General features: G+C 36.4%; 1 protein-coding gene across 4 annotated transcripts in view; it reads left to right on the forward strand.

Annotated features, from left to right (window-relative positions):
• The window catches only part of LOC109208680 (GPI ethanolamine phosphate transferase 3), a 30,705-nt gene extending 20,916 nt beyond the window's left edge, over positions 1-9,789 (forward strand). For all 4 annotated transcript variants that reach the window (XM_019371817.1, XM_019371818.1, XM_019371819.1 and 1 more), the window contains 8 exons: positions 5,670-6,114; positions 6,230-6,321; positions 6,458-7,007; positions 7,202-7,337; positions 7,470-7,511; positions 8,242-8,407; positions 8,503-8,586; positions 9,204-9,789. In XM_019371817.1, the coding sequence (XP_019227362.1) occupies positions 5,670-6,114; positions 6,230-6,321; positions 6,458-7,007; positions 7,202-7,337; positions 7,470-7,511; positions 8,242-8,407; positions 8,503-8,586; positions 9,204-9,302 (1,614 nt within the window). In that variant the 3' untranslated portion in view covers positions 9,303-9,789. The remainder of the gene's footprint in view (positions 1-5,669; positions 6,115-6,229; positions 6,322-6,457; positions 7,008-7,201; positions 7,338-7,469; positions 7,512-8,241; positions 8,408-8,502; positions 8,587-9,203) is intronic.
• The last annotated feature ends 7,194 nt before the right edge of the window (positions 9,790-16,983 follow it).

The following is a 16,983-nucleotide window of genomic DNA, read 5'->3' on the forward strand; positions in this document are numbered from 1 at the left end:
AGGCCTAATAAGAAAAGACACTCATAATCCTTTGTCTTCTCATAAGGATTCTAAAATATCAAAAATAGATTCATGATCTTCCAAATATTCTCCTTTACACCAAAAGTAAAAAAGAACTAAACATTTCATTTTCATCTTTTGAATGTTACTGTATCTATCTTCAAAGCATCTTTGATTTCTTTCTTCCCATATTGTCCACCAGATGCAAGCTTGGGACAATCTTCTATCTCTCTTTATTACTGGATAGGTTGCCTTCTCTGTTCCAACATGTTAAAACTTCAGGTATTCTTCTTGGCATAACTCATAATATTCCCCTCAAATTGATGAATATCCTCCATAATTGTAAAGTCACTCTACAGTGCAAAAAGTGCAAAAAGAGATGATTGATTGTCTCTGCCTCCTCTCCACATAAGTAACATCTAGAACACAATTGGAATCCTCTCTTGATCGAATTATCCTAAGTTAGAACTGCCTCCTTTGCCACAACCATGTAAAGCATGCTACTTTATAAGGAATTTTAACCTTCCAAATCAATTTCCATGGCCAGCAGCCAATCTGATTCTTTGAGCTCTTGAACTCCTTATATGCTGCTTTAACTAAGAACTTCCCTTTGCTATTCCCTTGCCACGTGACACTGTCTTCTGCAGTAGAGGTCCCTTTGAATTGTTCCAAATTCTTATAGAATTCTGTAATTCTATTAATCTCCCAATCATTTAATAGTCTTCTGAAGGTCAGAGTCCATCCTTGATTTGTCCAAACCTCTGCTACTGTTGCTTCCTGTTGTTGATTTAGTAAAAAAATATCAGGAAAGAGTTGTTTTAGTGATCCTTGACCTAACCAATTATCATCCCAAAAAGATACCTTCAAACCATTTCCAATTCTAAAGTTTGACTTGTTAATGAGCTTAAGCCACAGATTTCTAATAGATTTCCACAAACTGACCCCATATGGATTTATGACAAGCTTGCTTATCCATTTTCCTTCCATGCCTTACTTTTCTCTTACTACCTCCTTCCATAAAGATTGTTCTTATGAAGCAAATCTCCATAACCACTTCGTCGACAAACTTTGATTCTGGATCTTCAAGTTCTTGATTGCCAATCCCCCTTCCTTCTTGTTAACTGCGAGTGAGGTCCATCTAACCAAGTGAATTTTCTTCTTGTCATTGTTGCCTTCCCATAAGAAATTTCGTCTCAAAGCATCTATTCTATTCACCACACTTGCTGGTATTGGGGATAGAGACATCATATATGTGGGCATAGTGTCAAGAACTGAGTTTATCAGGACCAATCTTCCTCCCATGGACAGGTATTGGCTATTCCAATTAGCTAGTTTCTTCGCATTTCTCTAAGACCCCATTCGATATCCCTTTTGACTTGCTTTTGGTCCCCAAAGGCATTCCCAAATACATAGTTGACAAGTTGCCTATTTTACCACCTAGAATTCCGGCCAAGTTTTGGAGCTCCATTACCTCCTTAACTGGATAAACAAAACTTTTATCCCAATTAATGCGTAAGCCAAAAATGGCTTCAAACAGGATAAAAATGACCCTCAACATCTGAAGGTGACCTCTATCAGCTTCACAAAATACAACAGTGTCATCCGCATATTGTAGATTGGAGATCTCTAGTTGACTACCTGCCCTAAGCCTCTTATCCAATTGTTTATTTGAGCTGTCTTTAACATGTCATTCAACCCTTCCATGGCAATGATGAATAAAAAAGGAGATACGAGATCACCCTGTCTCAAGCTCCTCTAAGAAGAAAAGAAACCAACTGGTGAACCATTAATCATAATTGAGAATCTCACTCTACTAATGTAGAATTTGATCCAATTGACCCATCTTCCACCAAACCCCATCTTTCTTAAAGTGTCCAGCAAAAAGGTCCAATTCAAATGATCATAGGCCTTCTCAATATCCAGTTGGTATAGGTCCAATTCAAATGATCACAGGCCTTCTCAATATCTGGTTTTTATAAAATACTAGGCTCCTTGCTTAGTATCCTTACATCCACACATTCATTAGCAATTAATATGGCATCCATTATCTGCCTGCCTTTAATGAAGGCCATCTGCCGAACATCCACCAACTTATTCACCACCTTCTTGGAGACGATTTTGTAGATGCTGCCTACCAAGCTAATAGGTCTGAAGTCTTTCAGTTCCTTGGCTCTAACCTTCTTAGGAATTAAAGCCACCAAAGTGGCATTAAAACTTTTCTCAAAGATACCCTGGTAATAGAAGTAAGTTCTGAATAACAGCTACCACTTCCTTATTCACCACTTCCCAGCAATGTATGAAGAAGGCCATTGAATACCCATCATGGCCAGGTGCTTTATCCCCGGCACATGACACTATCCCATATCTCCTGAACACTAAAAGGACTTTGAAGCATTTGATTGTCCTCGGTAGTAATCCTAGGACAATTTCTAAAATGACCTTGTGGTCTCCATTCCTCTTCTTCAGAATATAGATTTTGATAGAAAGTGACAATCTCTTTCTTGATAACTTCAGGATTGTGCGCCAATATCCCTTCTACCACCAGTTCCTCAATGTGGTTGTATCTCCTGTGTGCATTTGCAGTTCTGTGAAAAAACTTTGTATTTTTATTCCCTTCCTTCAACCACAAGGCACTGGATCCATATCCCGGAATTTTTTTACCCGAACTCCCGCATCCGTACCCGTACTTGGATCCATACCCCGGAATCTCAAAATTCAGATCATGAAGGATGCGACCTCTAGATCCACCCCCGTATCGTACATGCGCACCCGAGTCCGAGCAACTTAGGGATGCATTAGGGTAGGTTCGCTACATCATACCCCTTAGGGTGCGATCCCTCCTCGGACCCTGCGTGAACGTGGGATGTTTCGTGTGTCGGATGCCTTTTTTTTGTGGTGTCCGTGCCAGCTTACGCGCACCTCAATTAAATTCGCCGGATGCCTGCTACCTCCCATCATCACAAGTATCAGGTAACTTTGTCTATCAAGAGTTTAACAAATGGGAAGGAATAACCTAGTTTTTTTTTTCCATCGGAATTTGAACCTAAGACCTGATAGTTCTCTACGCACTTCAATGACTACTCCTTTTGGTGCACACAAGTTCAGGCTATCTTTCCATACGAAAAATGAACCCGTTTAAGGTTGCTGAAATTTAAATCTATTCATTAAATCAAATTTAGCTTATTTGTATTAATACATCATTGAATATACAATTTCAATTTCACATCATGTTCTTTCTATTTGTTGTTTCTTTCTTCAAAGAAGTAGGAATGTTAAAATTTTAAAAATTAATAAAAAATAATGAAAAGCGTTCATTTTCTAATCGATAGAACATGGATCCGGTAGACCTTTCTATAGGTTCAAGTCCTATTAGACGCAATTCATTTCCATGTATTTTTTAAAGATTTTGAAATCAAGAAAGACATTTTTTGTTATGTGCATCTCAACTTCAAGCTAGACCTTGGGAAAAGTCCACCCATCGGTAAGTATAACTAAAGGAGTTGCGAGCAGATGATGAGGTCATGTCACCTACAGAAGATTCAAAAGGTCTTCGAAAGGAAATTCAAAACTGAGTAACCAAAAGCCATCCCTTTGTCCAAAGGAGTGCCTTGACCGAAGAGCTGGATGCATCATAAATCTCTTGTTGTTTCCACTCATTCAACTAATAAAATGTTAGAGGAAAGTGAAGTACCCTCAGATATAATAACTTGCAAAACTATTTGGTCCCACGGGAAGGGTTTTTCACTATTGGTCCCAAAATGAAAGTTTTTTCTGTGGATGAGAATGGAATAGAGATCTCAGAGAGGACGCCATCATGCCTCATATGAGTTGGGAGGGAAGAAGGGTCTTCACGAATGAAATAGGGTTTCCTCGAACGTATCACATAAGACTAAGAGGAGAATGCCCAGTTCAAATTTAAAAGCTAAAATGGGGTAATGATGAAGAAACAAAGCCTCGAGGCAGCCAATGTAAATCCAACCAGCAAAGAGGTGACATGTGGCATAAGACGGCCCAATTTTGGTGTCAAGAGCAATGTTCTTCAGCATGTACATCAATCCATTAAAGATTGTAGGGGGTCAAAGTGTTAATACCAAAATTTGGGGAACCTGGCTAGAATAGTTTTGGCTTCATCTAACATAATTGTCTGAGCATACCACAGATGAATTAATTCATCAGAAAGATAAGATCCAAGTAGTTCAGCCAGATTCTGAGGGAAATTAGATCCACACATAATCAACTTCCAAGAGTAGTTGAAGAAGTTACTGTTGCTGACCACATTATACACAGATTTTACGACCACTCAAGTAACTACCATTGCTTGAATACGGGACAACTGACGTCGGTTTAACGTGAGAGTGATATGGTTACTTGGTTAGTTGACGTATAACAGGAACAACTAACAAGTAGTATCAGTTAAATCTTGCCATGCTAAACAGCTAAAGATAAAATTAGACCATGATTGTGTAGTTGATTAGTTCCAGTAATGGTCGGCTCTCTATGTATAAAGAGGGCTTGCTGTATGGTGATGGAGATTATCCAATCATCAGTTTATTACAGTTTAATTTAATTTTCAATTCAATACTGTTAAGCTTTCCTTAATGCTTTTAATTCCAGGCTTTGTTACAGCTTTCCTTGGTCATCACTCATCTCCTTAGAACAATGTCAGCTATCAATTAGGTCCTGTTCACTCACAAAGCTTTAATACGTGACTGTCATTACTATAACATTTAGGAGTAAGCATAAGAACCCATAGTTGAGGGACTTTCCTCCTCTACGTTAACTTTATCACAACTGGTAATCATTCCGCAATTTGCGCTACCTTTAATGTCTGGTCCGTTATAATTTCAGCCAACAACATCAGTCAATTAGTTTGAAAAACCTTTTAGACAGACTTTAGTTTGATAGTATGTTTATTAAAAGTTTGGGCGGGCTGGTGGGATGCCCTGGTAATTGGAATATTTGGTGTCCTAGTGTGGAGGCTCCTTTTGTCAACTGTAAGTTTCCCCAATGCATGAATTAGTTCAAGCCAAATGAAAGATGTTTTACCTGAACCCTGATAAAAGATAAAAACTTCATTCTGCTTGAATGCACGCTGAAGTGAAGTTCTCGATGTTGTCTTAGTGTACGAGGAGTTGCTGCTTTATTTTTTAAGTCTTCCTTAACTTTATTGGCTTTAACGCGTCCGACCGAAATTTTAACAGCTTACTGTCTTGGTTTAATGAATTAGGAGGTTCAATCGATGTTATTACCCATGTGCCATAGGTAAAGGCCTATTTCTTTAGTCAAATTGAATAGTCTAGGGTCTATTGGTGCAAAATGAATGGTTCATACTCAAGGGTGAGAGGGTGCTCATGGTTCCATGGACACGGGTACGGCTGTGGGATCCGTGCTGGATTGAACAAGCACACAGATTCATTGAGCAAGGCATTGAAAGAGAGAAACAGCAACTACAATGAGGTCAAGCTGCTTTTCAAAGTTTGTCTCCACTTCTAAAGATGTAATAAAAGAGTTAATCATGCAAGTTGCTTGAAGGCACAACTATGCATTATGATGTGGGGTTATTCAATAATCCTTTATAAGTTTCAAAGCTTTAATGCTGTGTGTGATATAGGTTTCTCTAGTTTCTACATCTGCCTTTTTTTCTCTTATTTGTGAATTTATTGTTTTAGGTGAAAAGATACATTGATGTATATTCAGCTTCATCAGTGATTGGATTTTCAGACAAAGATCTGTTACACGTATCAAACCTCTATGCTCAGGCCCATGATATTTGGTTACATACAAAGGAAGCTCTATTGAAGTGTAAAAGTGAACATTGTTTTACATCGTTACCTCAATTGAAGAAGCAAGTTGAAGCTTATTCTAATTTCTTATCAAGTGTTGCTGCGCTTGCTCGTTCCAAATGGACAGAGTTCAATCTAAAAATGATGGGCACTGGTTTCTGCATCTTGGTGCTCTCTCTTTTTGTTCACATTTTCACCATCAAGAAATTGGACAAACTATGCAGCTTCTGTCTTCCTCACGGTGGCAAGTTTGTAATTTCTTTTGAGGCTATTTTTGCTTATGCTGCTGTCCTGATTCGCGCATTCAGTTTTCTTTCAAATAGTTTCATCTGTAAGCTCTTATCCTTGAGTTGAATGCTGCATTATGCAGATTTCTTTCAGCTAATGATACTCCCTTTCCTTTGTTCCATTTAATAGTTTGCCTTTATTTTGCGCTTCTATTACAGTGGAGGAAGGTAAAGTGGCAAGTTTTCTATTGGCCACGGCTGGAATGCTTCAATTACGTCATGCAATAGTAAAAAAGAAGATGCTTGTTGAAGTAGGTATTCCATGGTGCAAATTTGTTTGACATGCATGCTGATTATTCATTGTCTCTTCTCTTGCATATTCCCCTTCTTGCAACAATGCCAAGATACCTCATTTGCAGCCCTCTGTTTTTTGCTGTTTTTCTGCAGGGTTTTCTTTTTGTTCTGGTGGTTCCTCTTCTCAGATTTGGTATTGAACTTGGACAGTCAAAGCAGGCTGTCAATTCTTTATTTTTGAAGTCATTTCCATCATGGACTATAGGAATTGACGAGGCAACCAACTTATGGATTTATGTTGCTGATATCTTGTCTTTTTTAGCTCTTACCATTTTAGCTTATATACTTTACAAGAGCATCAGTTACAGTTCCTGTCAGGGAATATTCAAGTATGTTGTTGTTGGAAGCATATTCGCTTCTTTTCTTATAGCTCTGGCTTGGGCTTTTGATGGTGACTTATTCAGCCCGAGCACGATGGTTGTGGACATAAAAGCATATTGGATTCCTCGGATCATCTATGTTATTGGTCTTCTGCAATTATTGTTATTAGCAATATCTCAACTTTGTGGTAAAGAAAAGACTTCAGGTTGGGAGGAAGATACAATTGTTAAAGCAACTGCCATGTTATCAGCATGGAGTTCAACTATAATCATTTTATCTGGGAAACAAGGCCCTCTATTTGCTCTAGCAGCAGTAATTCAAGGTGCTTACTCCTATTCTACCTAAGGTCTCAGAAATTATGTTCCTCTATAGATGTTTTTCATGTATCGTACTGGCTTTTTGTTCCAAATTCTTAATTCATGTTCTCGTTCTTCTTAATTTGCTTTTGGTGGTTTTAGTATCACTGCATCCTAGTTTTTTACGCCTTTGTTAATGTAGCAGAGTTTCATTTTACAGGGTGGTGCATAGTTAGGTTGATATTATCGAAACCAAGAGCAAAGGATGACTGTACGGAAAGTTCGATTTCATATTCTTCTCCGGTGACAAAATGGAGCCTTTTAGCTGTGTGTCTTTTTTTCTGCACTGGACACTGGTAAGATCCTTATCATGGTCAGATCAGGAAAAAACACTTCTTCCTACTGCCTATGCGTTTCAAGTGTAGATCACATTCAGTTGTAAAATTCTCCTCTTTGTCATTAATAATTTGAGTTTAATCTTTCTGCAGGTGTGCCTTTGATGGCCTCCGCTATGCTGCCGCATTTGTTGGGTAAGAGGAAATGTTTTCTTCCATTTTAAGGGTTCTGAATCTGTGTTTATTAAATTCCATGTTGGATTCCCGTCGTCATCTTGGTCTGTCCAAACTAATGCCAAAATCCCTGAATTGGACATTTTTTTTTATAACAAAAATTGGACAGTTTTAGTTACTGATAAAAAAAGTCATTTTTTGCACATTATGTTGTACCAGCACTAGTTTTGTCGTTTTTTAAAATCTTCTCTTTTGTATTGCTAAAAATACTGTTGCTGTTTACTCTTGACATCTGGATCAAGATCTGCAACTGATGTTTCATTGCCCGTACAATTCAAAAGTATCTATTCAACTTGGAATTTTGAAAAAGTTTCCTCTCTATCGAGGAGTTGTTTAACATTTGAAGAAGGTATCCGCCAAGATTAGAAGGGGAATTCTCTTGGTTTTTGTTCACTTGTACATATTCCAGCACTTCCTTAGTGCTGCATGTATAATATATTTACTTTCTCTTGAGAAAAATTGTTGCTTCTCGTGAGCGAGGGTCTATTGGAAACCGCCTCTCTAACTTCGCAAGGTAAGGGTAAGGCTGCGTAGCCACTACCCTCCCCAGACTCCACTTGTGGGATTACACTGGGTTTGTTGTTGTTCTTGTTGAGAAAAATTGAACAAGGTTGAGTTTTAGTCCTCATCTATCATAAGCAACCAGGATTATGGTAAATCTAATAAAAATGTGTCATGCTTTTCCTTTCAGGTTTGAAGAATTCAACCTTTTTCGTCAAGCCGTCCTGCTTACCATAGATACATTTGGTTTCTCCCACATTCTTCCAGTAATGGGACTTCCACTTCTTGTTGCTTTCCGACGTCCAGAAGTCCAGGCTGAGAAAAGGAAACAACTGTTTTTCTTTCAGTTATGCCAGGTAAACTAATCTACGCTGGATTTTGATCATGAGTGATGTTTGGAATTGCTGCTGAAGAGTTTTGAGGGTTACTAAGGTCATATATGCCATTTCAGGTCTATCTGATATACGGACTTATTATGGCTACAACAATGACACTTACAATTATATGTGTTACGATTCAAAGACGGCACTTGATGGTACCTCTAATCCTTGTGCATTTGCATTAGTGTCATAATACAATCTTCTTGTGCTCCTATCCTGAACTGGAGGTCTACTTTCTCCTGGGTCATCCCAAAATATATCCTCTTTCTCAAACTATCTCAGTTAAGCTAGCTATGACATGCTTATCGAAAATGAAAAGACCTTATATTATGTATTTATCTAAAAATTTACTTTTTCACCTATGTATTCCTGAAATGTAGAAAGTGCCATTTCACGCTGGGCAATATTCGCTCCATATTAAATTTGCTGTCCCTTTCCTTTTGTTTCAATATGAGAATAGTGTCTTCTTTCAAAAAGATTGAACTTTAACAACTACCATATACCACAGACAATTACGAACTTCACTATGGCTTTTGCACTTCTTTGTACCCCTTTTCTTTTCTTCGTTGTAAAAACTATAAAATGCTAACAAAATGGCCTGAATATTATTAATTTTGCTGACCTAATAGTTGTACCAAGTCACAACATGCTATTCTTTTTCAATTCAGAATTGGAGGACACGTATATGAGTGTACTTTGTTTTCTCTTTTTTGCTTACCGGGACGTTAGTTGGACTATGCTATTGCAACTGACCGCATACATCTTCTTGCAGGTATGGGGTTTATTTGCTCCAAAGTTTGTTTTTGATGCTGTGGGTCTTCTTCTTACTGACTTCTTCATATGCTTCGCATCACTATACTATTTTGCATGACCAAATAAACTACATCAAGAATTAAGCGTGGTGGAGGTGATTGGCAATCTTTTCAGAAACTTGTTAGGACAATCTTACAAATCTAAAACTTGAATAGTTCTATTTCATTAACATCAATACATCGTCCTAGGTAGGGTAACTCCCTATACAGTCGCAGTAGAATAGAGTTCATTCTTGGAAAGAGAAGAAAAATGTAGATAGTAAAGGTTCGTTATGTCCTGATTTATTCTTGGATTTTGATTTTTGGATAGAGTTTCATAGCTACCATTTAAGGCTTTGACCTTCAGTGGGTAAATTTTGATGGATTATTTAAAGCTCTTGTTGAGGTTAGCATTCTTTCAGTCAGTGGTAATAAGCTAGTTGGTGTAAGTTCTGCACAAAATAGCTCCTCAAAAAAGATTGAATTGATCCTATGTTTTCATTGTTTGGGTGTTTATTGGTACTCCTCATCTCACTAAATAACATTATCATTGAGGTTTCCATGGTCTGATTTTAAGTATTGCTGATCACAGATTGCTTGTTCATTATATCCAATCTTCTCCTGCTGAGTTCAAACTTCTAACTGTGACATCTCCACATGTTCCAAAAAAGAAAATAGAAAGAACTTAACTTTTTGTAAGTATGCTTTACTTGACGGTGCAGTTGGCAAAACTCTAGTCGACAGGATCAAAATGTAGTTTAAATTGCCGATGAACGATTCTCAGTTGTTATAAACGATGAACGGGCCACTTTGGAATTTATACCCTATTGTAGTGCCACCTTTTAATCCCACAATAGGGATCGTGAATTCGTGATGGCACCTAGTTTCTAACTAGGTAAGCCGATCACTTAATAACATTAAATCAACAAATCATGATATAGTAAGACAGAAATTAATATAAAAGTGAAAAATAGAGTTAATACAATTCAAAGACAATACTCAAACATCTCCTAGAACGAGGTAGTATAGAATTATGAGCTCTATCTGAACACATACAAATATCCCAAAAGAAGCAATACTGTTCGATTGTAAATTAACAGTATCAATATAAAAGGTGAGACTCCAAGGGACTTGCGACAGCATGCAGCTCTTGCAGCTCTTCCCTGTATCCTCGCGAACAAGCATACTCTCACTCTTGGGGTCCGGTGCCACCAATACCTGAATTTGTACAAAAATATGCAGAAGTGTAGTATGAGTACACCATATTCGATACCCAGTAAGTATCAAGACTAACCTTGAAGTAGTGACGATGGTCAAGTCATGTGATACTCACTAGTCAGTAACCTGTGCAATATATCAATAACTGGCAACGGAATATACAAGGGGAAACAATATCAACCATCTCGTAGAGCATGTGATAACAACCCAATGTAGAAAAATCCATCTTTGTTCACAAATTATCAAGTAAAAGTGGGGCATGTGATAGCATATCAAAGTAAACTAACAACTTATTAAATCACAAGACGGAAACTTTTACGAAACATGTAAGTGATCAAAATATCAACCCCGTTTCAATACATAAACAACATCACGAAAGACATCCACAAATCATCACATAACATCATTAACAAAATCACCCTTATTTCGCTACATGCGCACATAATAATGAAATGCTGCTCTTACTCGCCACATGCGCATATCATCACCCTTATTTCGCCCAACGCGCATAACAATAGACACAACCGCACGGTAAAGACCTCGTGTTGACACCCTTAATCAATATGCTCAACATGTCCACACGTGCCACTATATCACAAAAAAATGATACCAAAGTTTCATTTAGATATAGGCTCACAACTTATCAACAAAGTGCACAAGGACATGACAATAATATAAAAGTGCAGAGGAGTGTCCAACAAATAAAGCATAATTATGTCTAAGTCAAATGTAGCGATCATGATCATGTAGTCACAAAGTGGTTTAAGCTTGTTTCATTTAGTAAACAAACCCAAATTAAGGCATATTAATAACCTAAAATCTAATGCGGTCATAAACCAAATATATGCCCGTATACACGCTCGTCACCTCGTGTACATATCGCTTTTCACATAATATACATAGGCAACTAAGGCCAAATCCTAAGGTATTCTACCACACAAGGTTAGGTAAGATACTTACCTCAAACAAGCCAATTGAATACTCCAAAAATACCTTTTCTTTAAAATTTACCCCCGTCGGGCTCAAATCTAGCAAAAAACGATTCAATAATATCAAACAATGCTAAAGGAATCAATTCCAAATAATAAAGTCCCAATCGTTACCCAATTCCTGAAAAGTCAACAAAATTCAACCCCGAGCCCGCACGGTCAAAACCCGAGTCGAGGGGTAGATCTCGACTACCCGTAACCCCACTAGTTCAATTATAAGATTAGTTTTCGAAACCGAGTCCAAATCGACTCTCAAATCCCTAATTATTATTTTTCAAATTTAGTCAAAAATCCCCAAAAATTCCTTTGGAATTTCATGATTTTGATGTAAAAATCCATAAGAAATCAAGATATAATTATCCAGCAAAAGGTTACAACAGGCTCTTACAGTCGCAGAAATGTGTGTACAAGAGCAACCTACAAAACGTCATGCCATAAGGTGATCACAGTTTTGACTCACATTGCTTCAGGAAAGTATGATACTGAAAGTCAGGATGTTCAAAACTCAACCTAAACATCTCCTAATGCTCGTCGAGAATGTGGGCAACTGGCAACTGCATATGAAAAGTATGATAAACTTTAAGATTGGCAGAATAGCCTCGTAGGTACTTGTACTTGTTAGCGTTTGTCATCCCGGTCCCTATATTCAAAGAAGATTCATCCAGACACTTATAGTTGTTCAAAGCCAATATTTTAAACCCCTCTCACCTCGCGTGTTCTTCAAATCTCTGACATGGATGACACATCAGTGGCCACGTCAAATTTTTTGTTACACATCATTATTAACTTATTTTTCACATTATTTTAAAATTATTCATTTCCTTTTCTTTTATTCCACCATTTGCTCCATCTTCCTCCTCCCTCACCATTTTTATTCTCCATTCACAAATTTCAAAAATCTCCTAACCATCACTGTGTGCGACCCCTCTTCGACCATCCTTCACCTACAAAGCTTCTTCACAGCCAACATTCCACCATAGCATCACCAATCAACCACCAAAAGCTAAACCGGCCATCAATAATGACCACCCGAAAGACCAACATCACCCAAAACTTTTTGAAATTTCACCACAAGAAAACTAGAAAATAGGTTTCACCGCGATCTTCTTTCACTATTTCTATTTCTTTTCTTTGCAAAGGCTATCTTCCAAAGTAGGGAATGGGGTGTGAGAAAAAAAAAACTCCGCAAAAATTGATGCAAATCAGGTACATGTTTTGGATCTATAGCGACGAGGGATGTCATTGTTTGGATGAAGATATGGTGGGGAGGGTACCGTTGCTGTGGGTTTTGGGTTAAAATAGGGGAAGAGGAGCAAAGTGAAGAAGGGAGGGAGACAGAGAAGGGGGAGGGGGGGCGTCCTTGGTGGGCGACAGAACATAAGAGAAAGAGAAAAATCACCTATTTGGCCTTTTCTTTCTTTTCTAATTTGATTTTTTGAATTTTTCTTTTTCTTTTTTCCTTATTTTAATCATAAATTTTTTACGTTCACGCTCCTTATATGCGTGAAATACACGATTTTGTCCAGTTCAGCGATTAAGTTGCCACATAGACTTGGTCAATGGTCAGAGGGGTTTAAAATATTACTTTTGAACGAGTAGAGGTGTCTAGATGAAACTTCATCAAGTTTGGGGACCGGGATGACAAAGTGGCACAAGTATAAGTGCCATTTAGACTATTCTGCCTTTAAGATTTAGTTGGTGTTTACGTAAATGTTATACAATCTTTAGACAAGAACAATGGTCTCCCTCCACAAAAAAATGAGGTAATTAGCGTGTAAGTAGTGATCGGAGATAGAGGCGGAGCCAGGATTTTAAGATTATAGATTCAGGATTCTAATCGTTTGAAGTTGTTGAGTTCTAAATTAATAATTTATACATATTCAATTAAAAAAGTTTTCACCTTCAATCATAAACAATACTTCCCTAGAAAATTTGAAAGAGAGAGTTAGAATAAATAGGATTCGTACTATCTTTCTTTCGAATACTGATTACCAAGAATTTGAACAAAAAGTGGATACGGTTGATAAAAAACTAGTATCAACAGAAATTGACGAGTTCTTAACTTTAATCAATGAATTTGGTAACGAACCAAAATCGAGTTTAAATTTGAAAGACCTTTCTTTATTTTCAGACCAAGAACAGGGAAGAGTGAATTCAGAAAAAAGAACTAAATTTGTAAAATTTGTATTCAATGCAACTGATCCTAATGGGACAACATCAGGAAAAAATCGATTGGAATAAAAGAAATTCAAATACATAGTTCGAATCAAAGCTATTGGATTCGGCCGAATTTGCTCCCGACACTCTAGCTCTGCCCCTTATTGCAGGCTAAGTTAGAAGCTCAACTAGCACAATCATTTCGTCAAAATTTTATTGATACAATGAAGATAGTAGCAACGCTTGTTATCCTCAATAATCATTATTATCAAAGGCGAATGTAGTGTATTAACTACGGGTTCAACCCATAACTTTGATGCGGGGTAAAAAATTTGTATGTAAAAATTCATTAAAATTTTAAAATAATAGATATGAACCCATAACTTTAAAAATATAATGGGTTTAATGTTAAAAATATTAAAACTGAATCCATAGAATTTAAATTTTGGATCCGCCTCTGATTATTATATGAACTAGCACATGTATGTATTCTGAAACAAGATATGATACTGGAATATGAACATATACATAGAAACTTTGATATTTTCTGCGTATTTTTGGACAATTCGATAGGAGCAAACTTTAGAAGCAACAAACAATCTGTAATGGCGAAAAAAAAATAAAAAAATAGTCTGATTTACAGCTGAAAATTGAAAATTAGCAACCGTTTTAAAAGTAATTGAAATCTAGCCACTTTTTCATGAAAATGTAAAATCTAAACATAAACACTCTTAAAAATTCCAGCATAATATGCTGGAATTTTATAATGTACTGGAGTTCCAACGTAATATGATGGAAGTTTATATGCATGAGCTTCATAATCCAACATATTATGTTGGAACTTTTCGTGTTTCATCTAGAGTATTTTTATCCAGATTTTATCTCCGCATAAGATAGTGGCTATTTTTCTATTACCAATCCGAAAACTGTCTAGTCCATACTATTTTTACTGTAATAGCTCGTCACCAAGTAAAAATAGCACGAGTTACCCAATTTTCGGACTGGTAATTGAAAACTAGCCAGCGTTTGCAAAGTCATTGAAAAATAGTCACTATTTTGCTGCAACACGGAAAGTTCCGGCATAATATACTGGAGATTGGTGCACCTGTGTATGAATTTCTAGCATATTATGCTGGAATTCCAGCACGCGGAAAGTTCCAGCATAATATACTAGAGATTGGAGCACCTGTGTATGAACTTCCAGCATATTATGCTGACCCGGTATATTATACTGGAACTTCAGTATATCATACTGGAGTATTTTCCGGATTTTGAACAGTATTTTCGTTCAGATTTATTTTTACATAAAAAATAGTTAAATTTCGATTACTTTTGAAATTGTGGCTATTTTCCAATTACCACTTGTAAATCTGGCTATTTTTGAATTTCTCCTTGTCACTAGTGCCTTCAAATGAACTCGGAAGTGAAGTTATAGTACTTCAGCCAAAGAGAAGTTCTGTTCTTATTTATTTAACCGCTGTCACAATTGCAGTAAGCACTTCTAAGCTCATCAAGACTAAAGCAAAATTAAAGGGGGAGAAAAAACAAAATATTCATCTTCTCGTATACTTCCTATGTGTGCAAATATTTTGCGTGCTTAGAATAGAATGAAATCGAAAACCAGTACTATCTCCTAATGTAATAATTAAAGAAAGAATTACGCTTTTAATCACTTGGCACAGCAACCCAATTAAAAATGGCCCATGTTTAAAGCCTTTACCTGGTTTGGCCCAGGTTGTATATATCTTAAAAGAGTTCTTAGCCCATTACTTCTAGGGTTTTTTTCTTTTCTTCTTTCTTCTTTCCCAACACACTCAATCTCTCTTCACTCGCCTCTCTCTTCCTTCTCCCTAAAAATTACAGATTTTTTTTTGTACACACTCGTGATAACCTCCCATTCTATGTCAATTAGATTTAGATTTTTGAGTTAATTGACAAAAAAGGTTAAGGAACCATAATAAAATTTGGCATATCAGTCCAAAAACTATCAGATCTAGCCTAAAGCTATCAGATCTTGCCTAAAAGAGCATCTCCGATGACCTCGTCTCATATTTTCTTATTTCTCTTAGTTTTTGTATCATCCTTTGCTACTGGTGAAGCCCAGATTTGAATGTCAAAACCTCGCCGGAAAAATTCAACACCAGCAACCACCGAAAACTATAATGTGCTGATGGACAGAAGATGTTTTCTGGTCTAAACTTGTATAGGTGGTGTTTATACAAACTTATACAATATTGTATAAATATGTATAAGTATGTATATATGCGTACAATGTTGTATAAATTAGATATATTTTTAATGTATAAGTGTGTATATACATTGTACGTGTATAGTAGGCTCCATGGATGTTTGACACTTTCTTCTTTTCTTCTTCTTTGTCTTATTTTTCTAATATACATTATTAGAGATTGTATATACAAGTTTATACAAAGTTATACATCATTATACATGTAATGCACATGTGTAGTTAAATCTAAAATTAAAATTTTATATGTTCAATCTATGTATAAATCGATTTTTCTTGTTGATTTATTTGCAAAATCATGAACGTGCAATAATTTTTTCAATTTTTATTTTTTATTTATGCTATTTGGAAGTTGGAAAAGAAGAAAACTTAAGGTTTTCAAGTTGCATTATATATGAATTTGAATTTTTTGTAGCTGGAATAGGAATATATACAAACTTGGGGAAGAAGAATAAAAAATCACTGAATTTTCGTGCTTGAAATCTGTAGAAGTATATTTTTGAAACGTAATTTTCAAACGTTGGCCTATTGTTAATGGGCTACAGATTTGCAAAGTTGTAATTGGGTTATTCTGCTGCAATGTATGTAGGTGAACTGTATTTTTGTGTAATTCTCCCATTAAATAACTGAATTCTAAATCCAACTCCATTACAGTCAATTGCTGAAGAGCTAGATCCTTTGACCGTTGGATTTTAATTTTAGGCTATTAGCAAAAGTACTTATTTGAACGCCTGAGCTTTCTAGTCAATACACAGCAAGAAGTTCATTTAGAAGAGGATTTGCTTCTGGTAGAATACATGAAGACAATTGTGGTGTTTCATTGGATTAAGAACTTCTCTTCTCGTATCAAATCTGGTTGTTAAGTAAACTATACTACTTTTTGGATGCACATTTTCAATCATATATGATGCTGAAGGAAGTAGACATGTGTCATGTAAACAAGGTTCAAACATTGAGTCTATTTTATTCAAAACATGTTAAAGTTGTTTTGGTGGAGGAAAGACGTGTCATGCCAAGCTAAATGAATCATTATTAAAAGAAGATAAGCTCAAGCTAGAATATAAGAGCCAATGGGAGAAAAAGAACGTATTCCCAAAAAGAAAAAACAAAAGATTCTTCTTGTTGTTTAATTCTTATGTATATGAATGCAAA

Source organism: Nicotiana attenuata, unplaced genomic scaffold, assembly GCF_001879085.1.
Source record: "Nicotiana attenuata strain UT unplaced genomic scaffold, NIATTr2, whole genome shotgun sequence".
Taxonomy (NCBI): Eukaryota; Viridiplantae; Streptophyta; class Magnoliopsida; order Solanales; family Solanaceae; genus Nicotiana; species Nicotiana attenuata.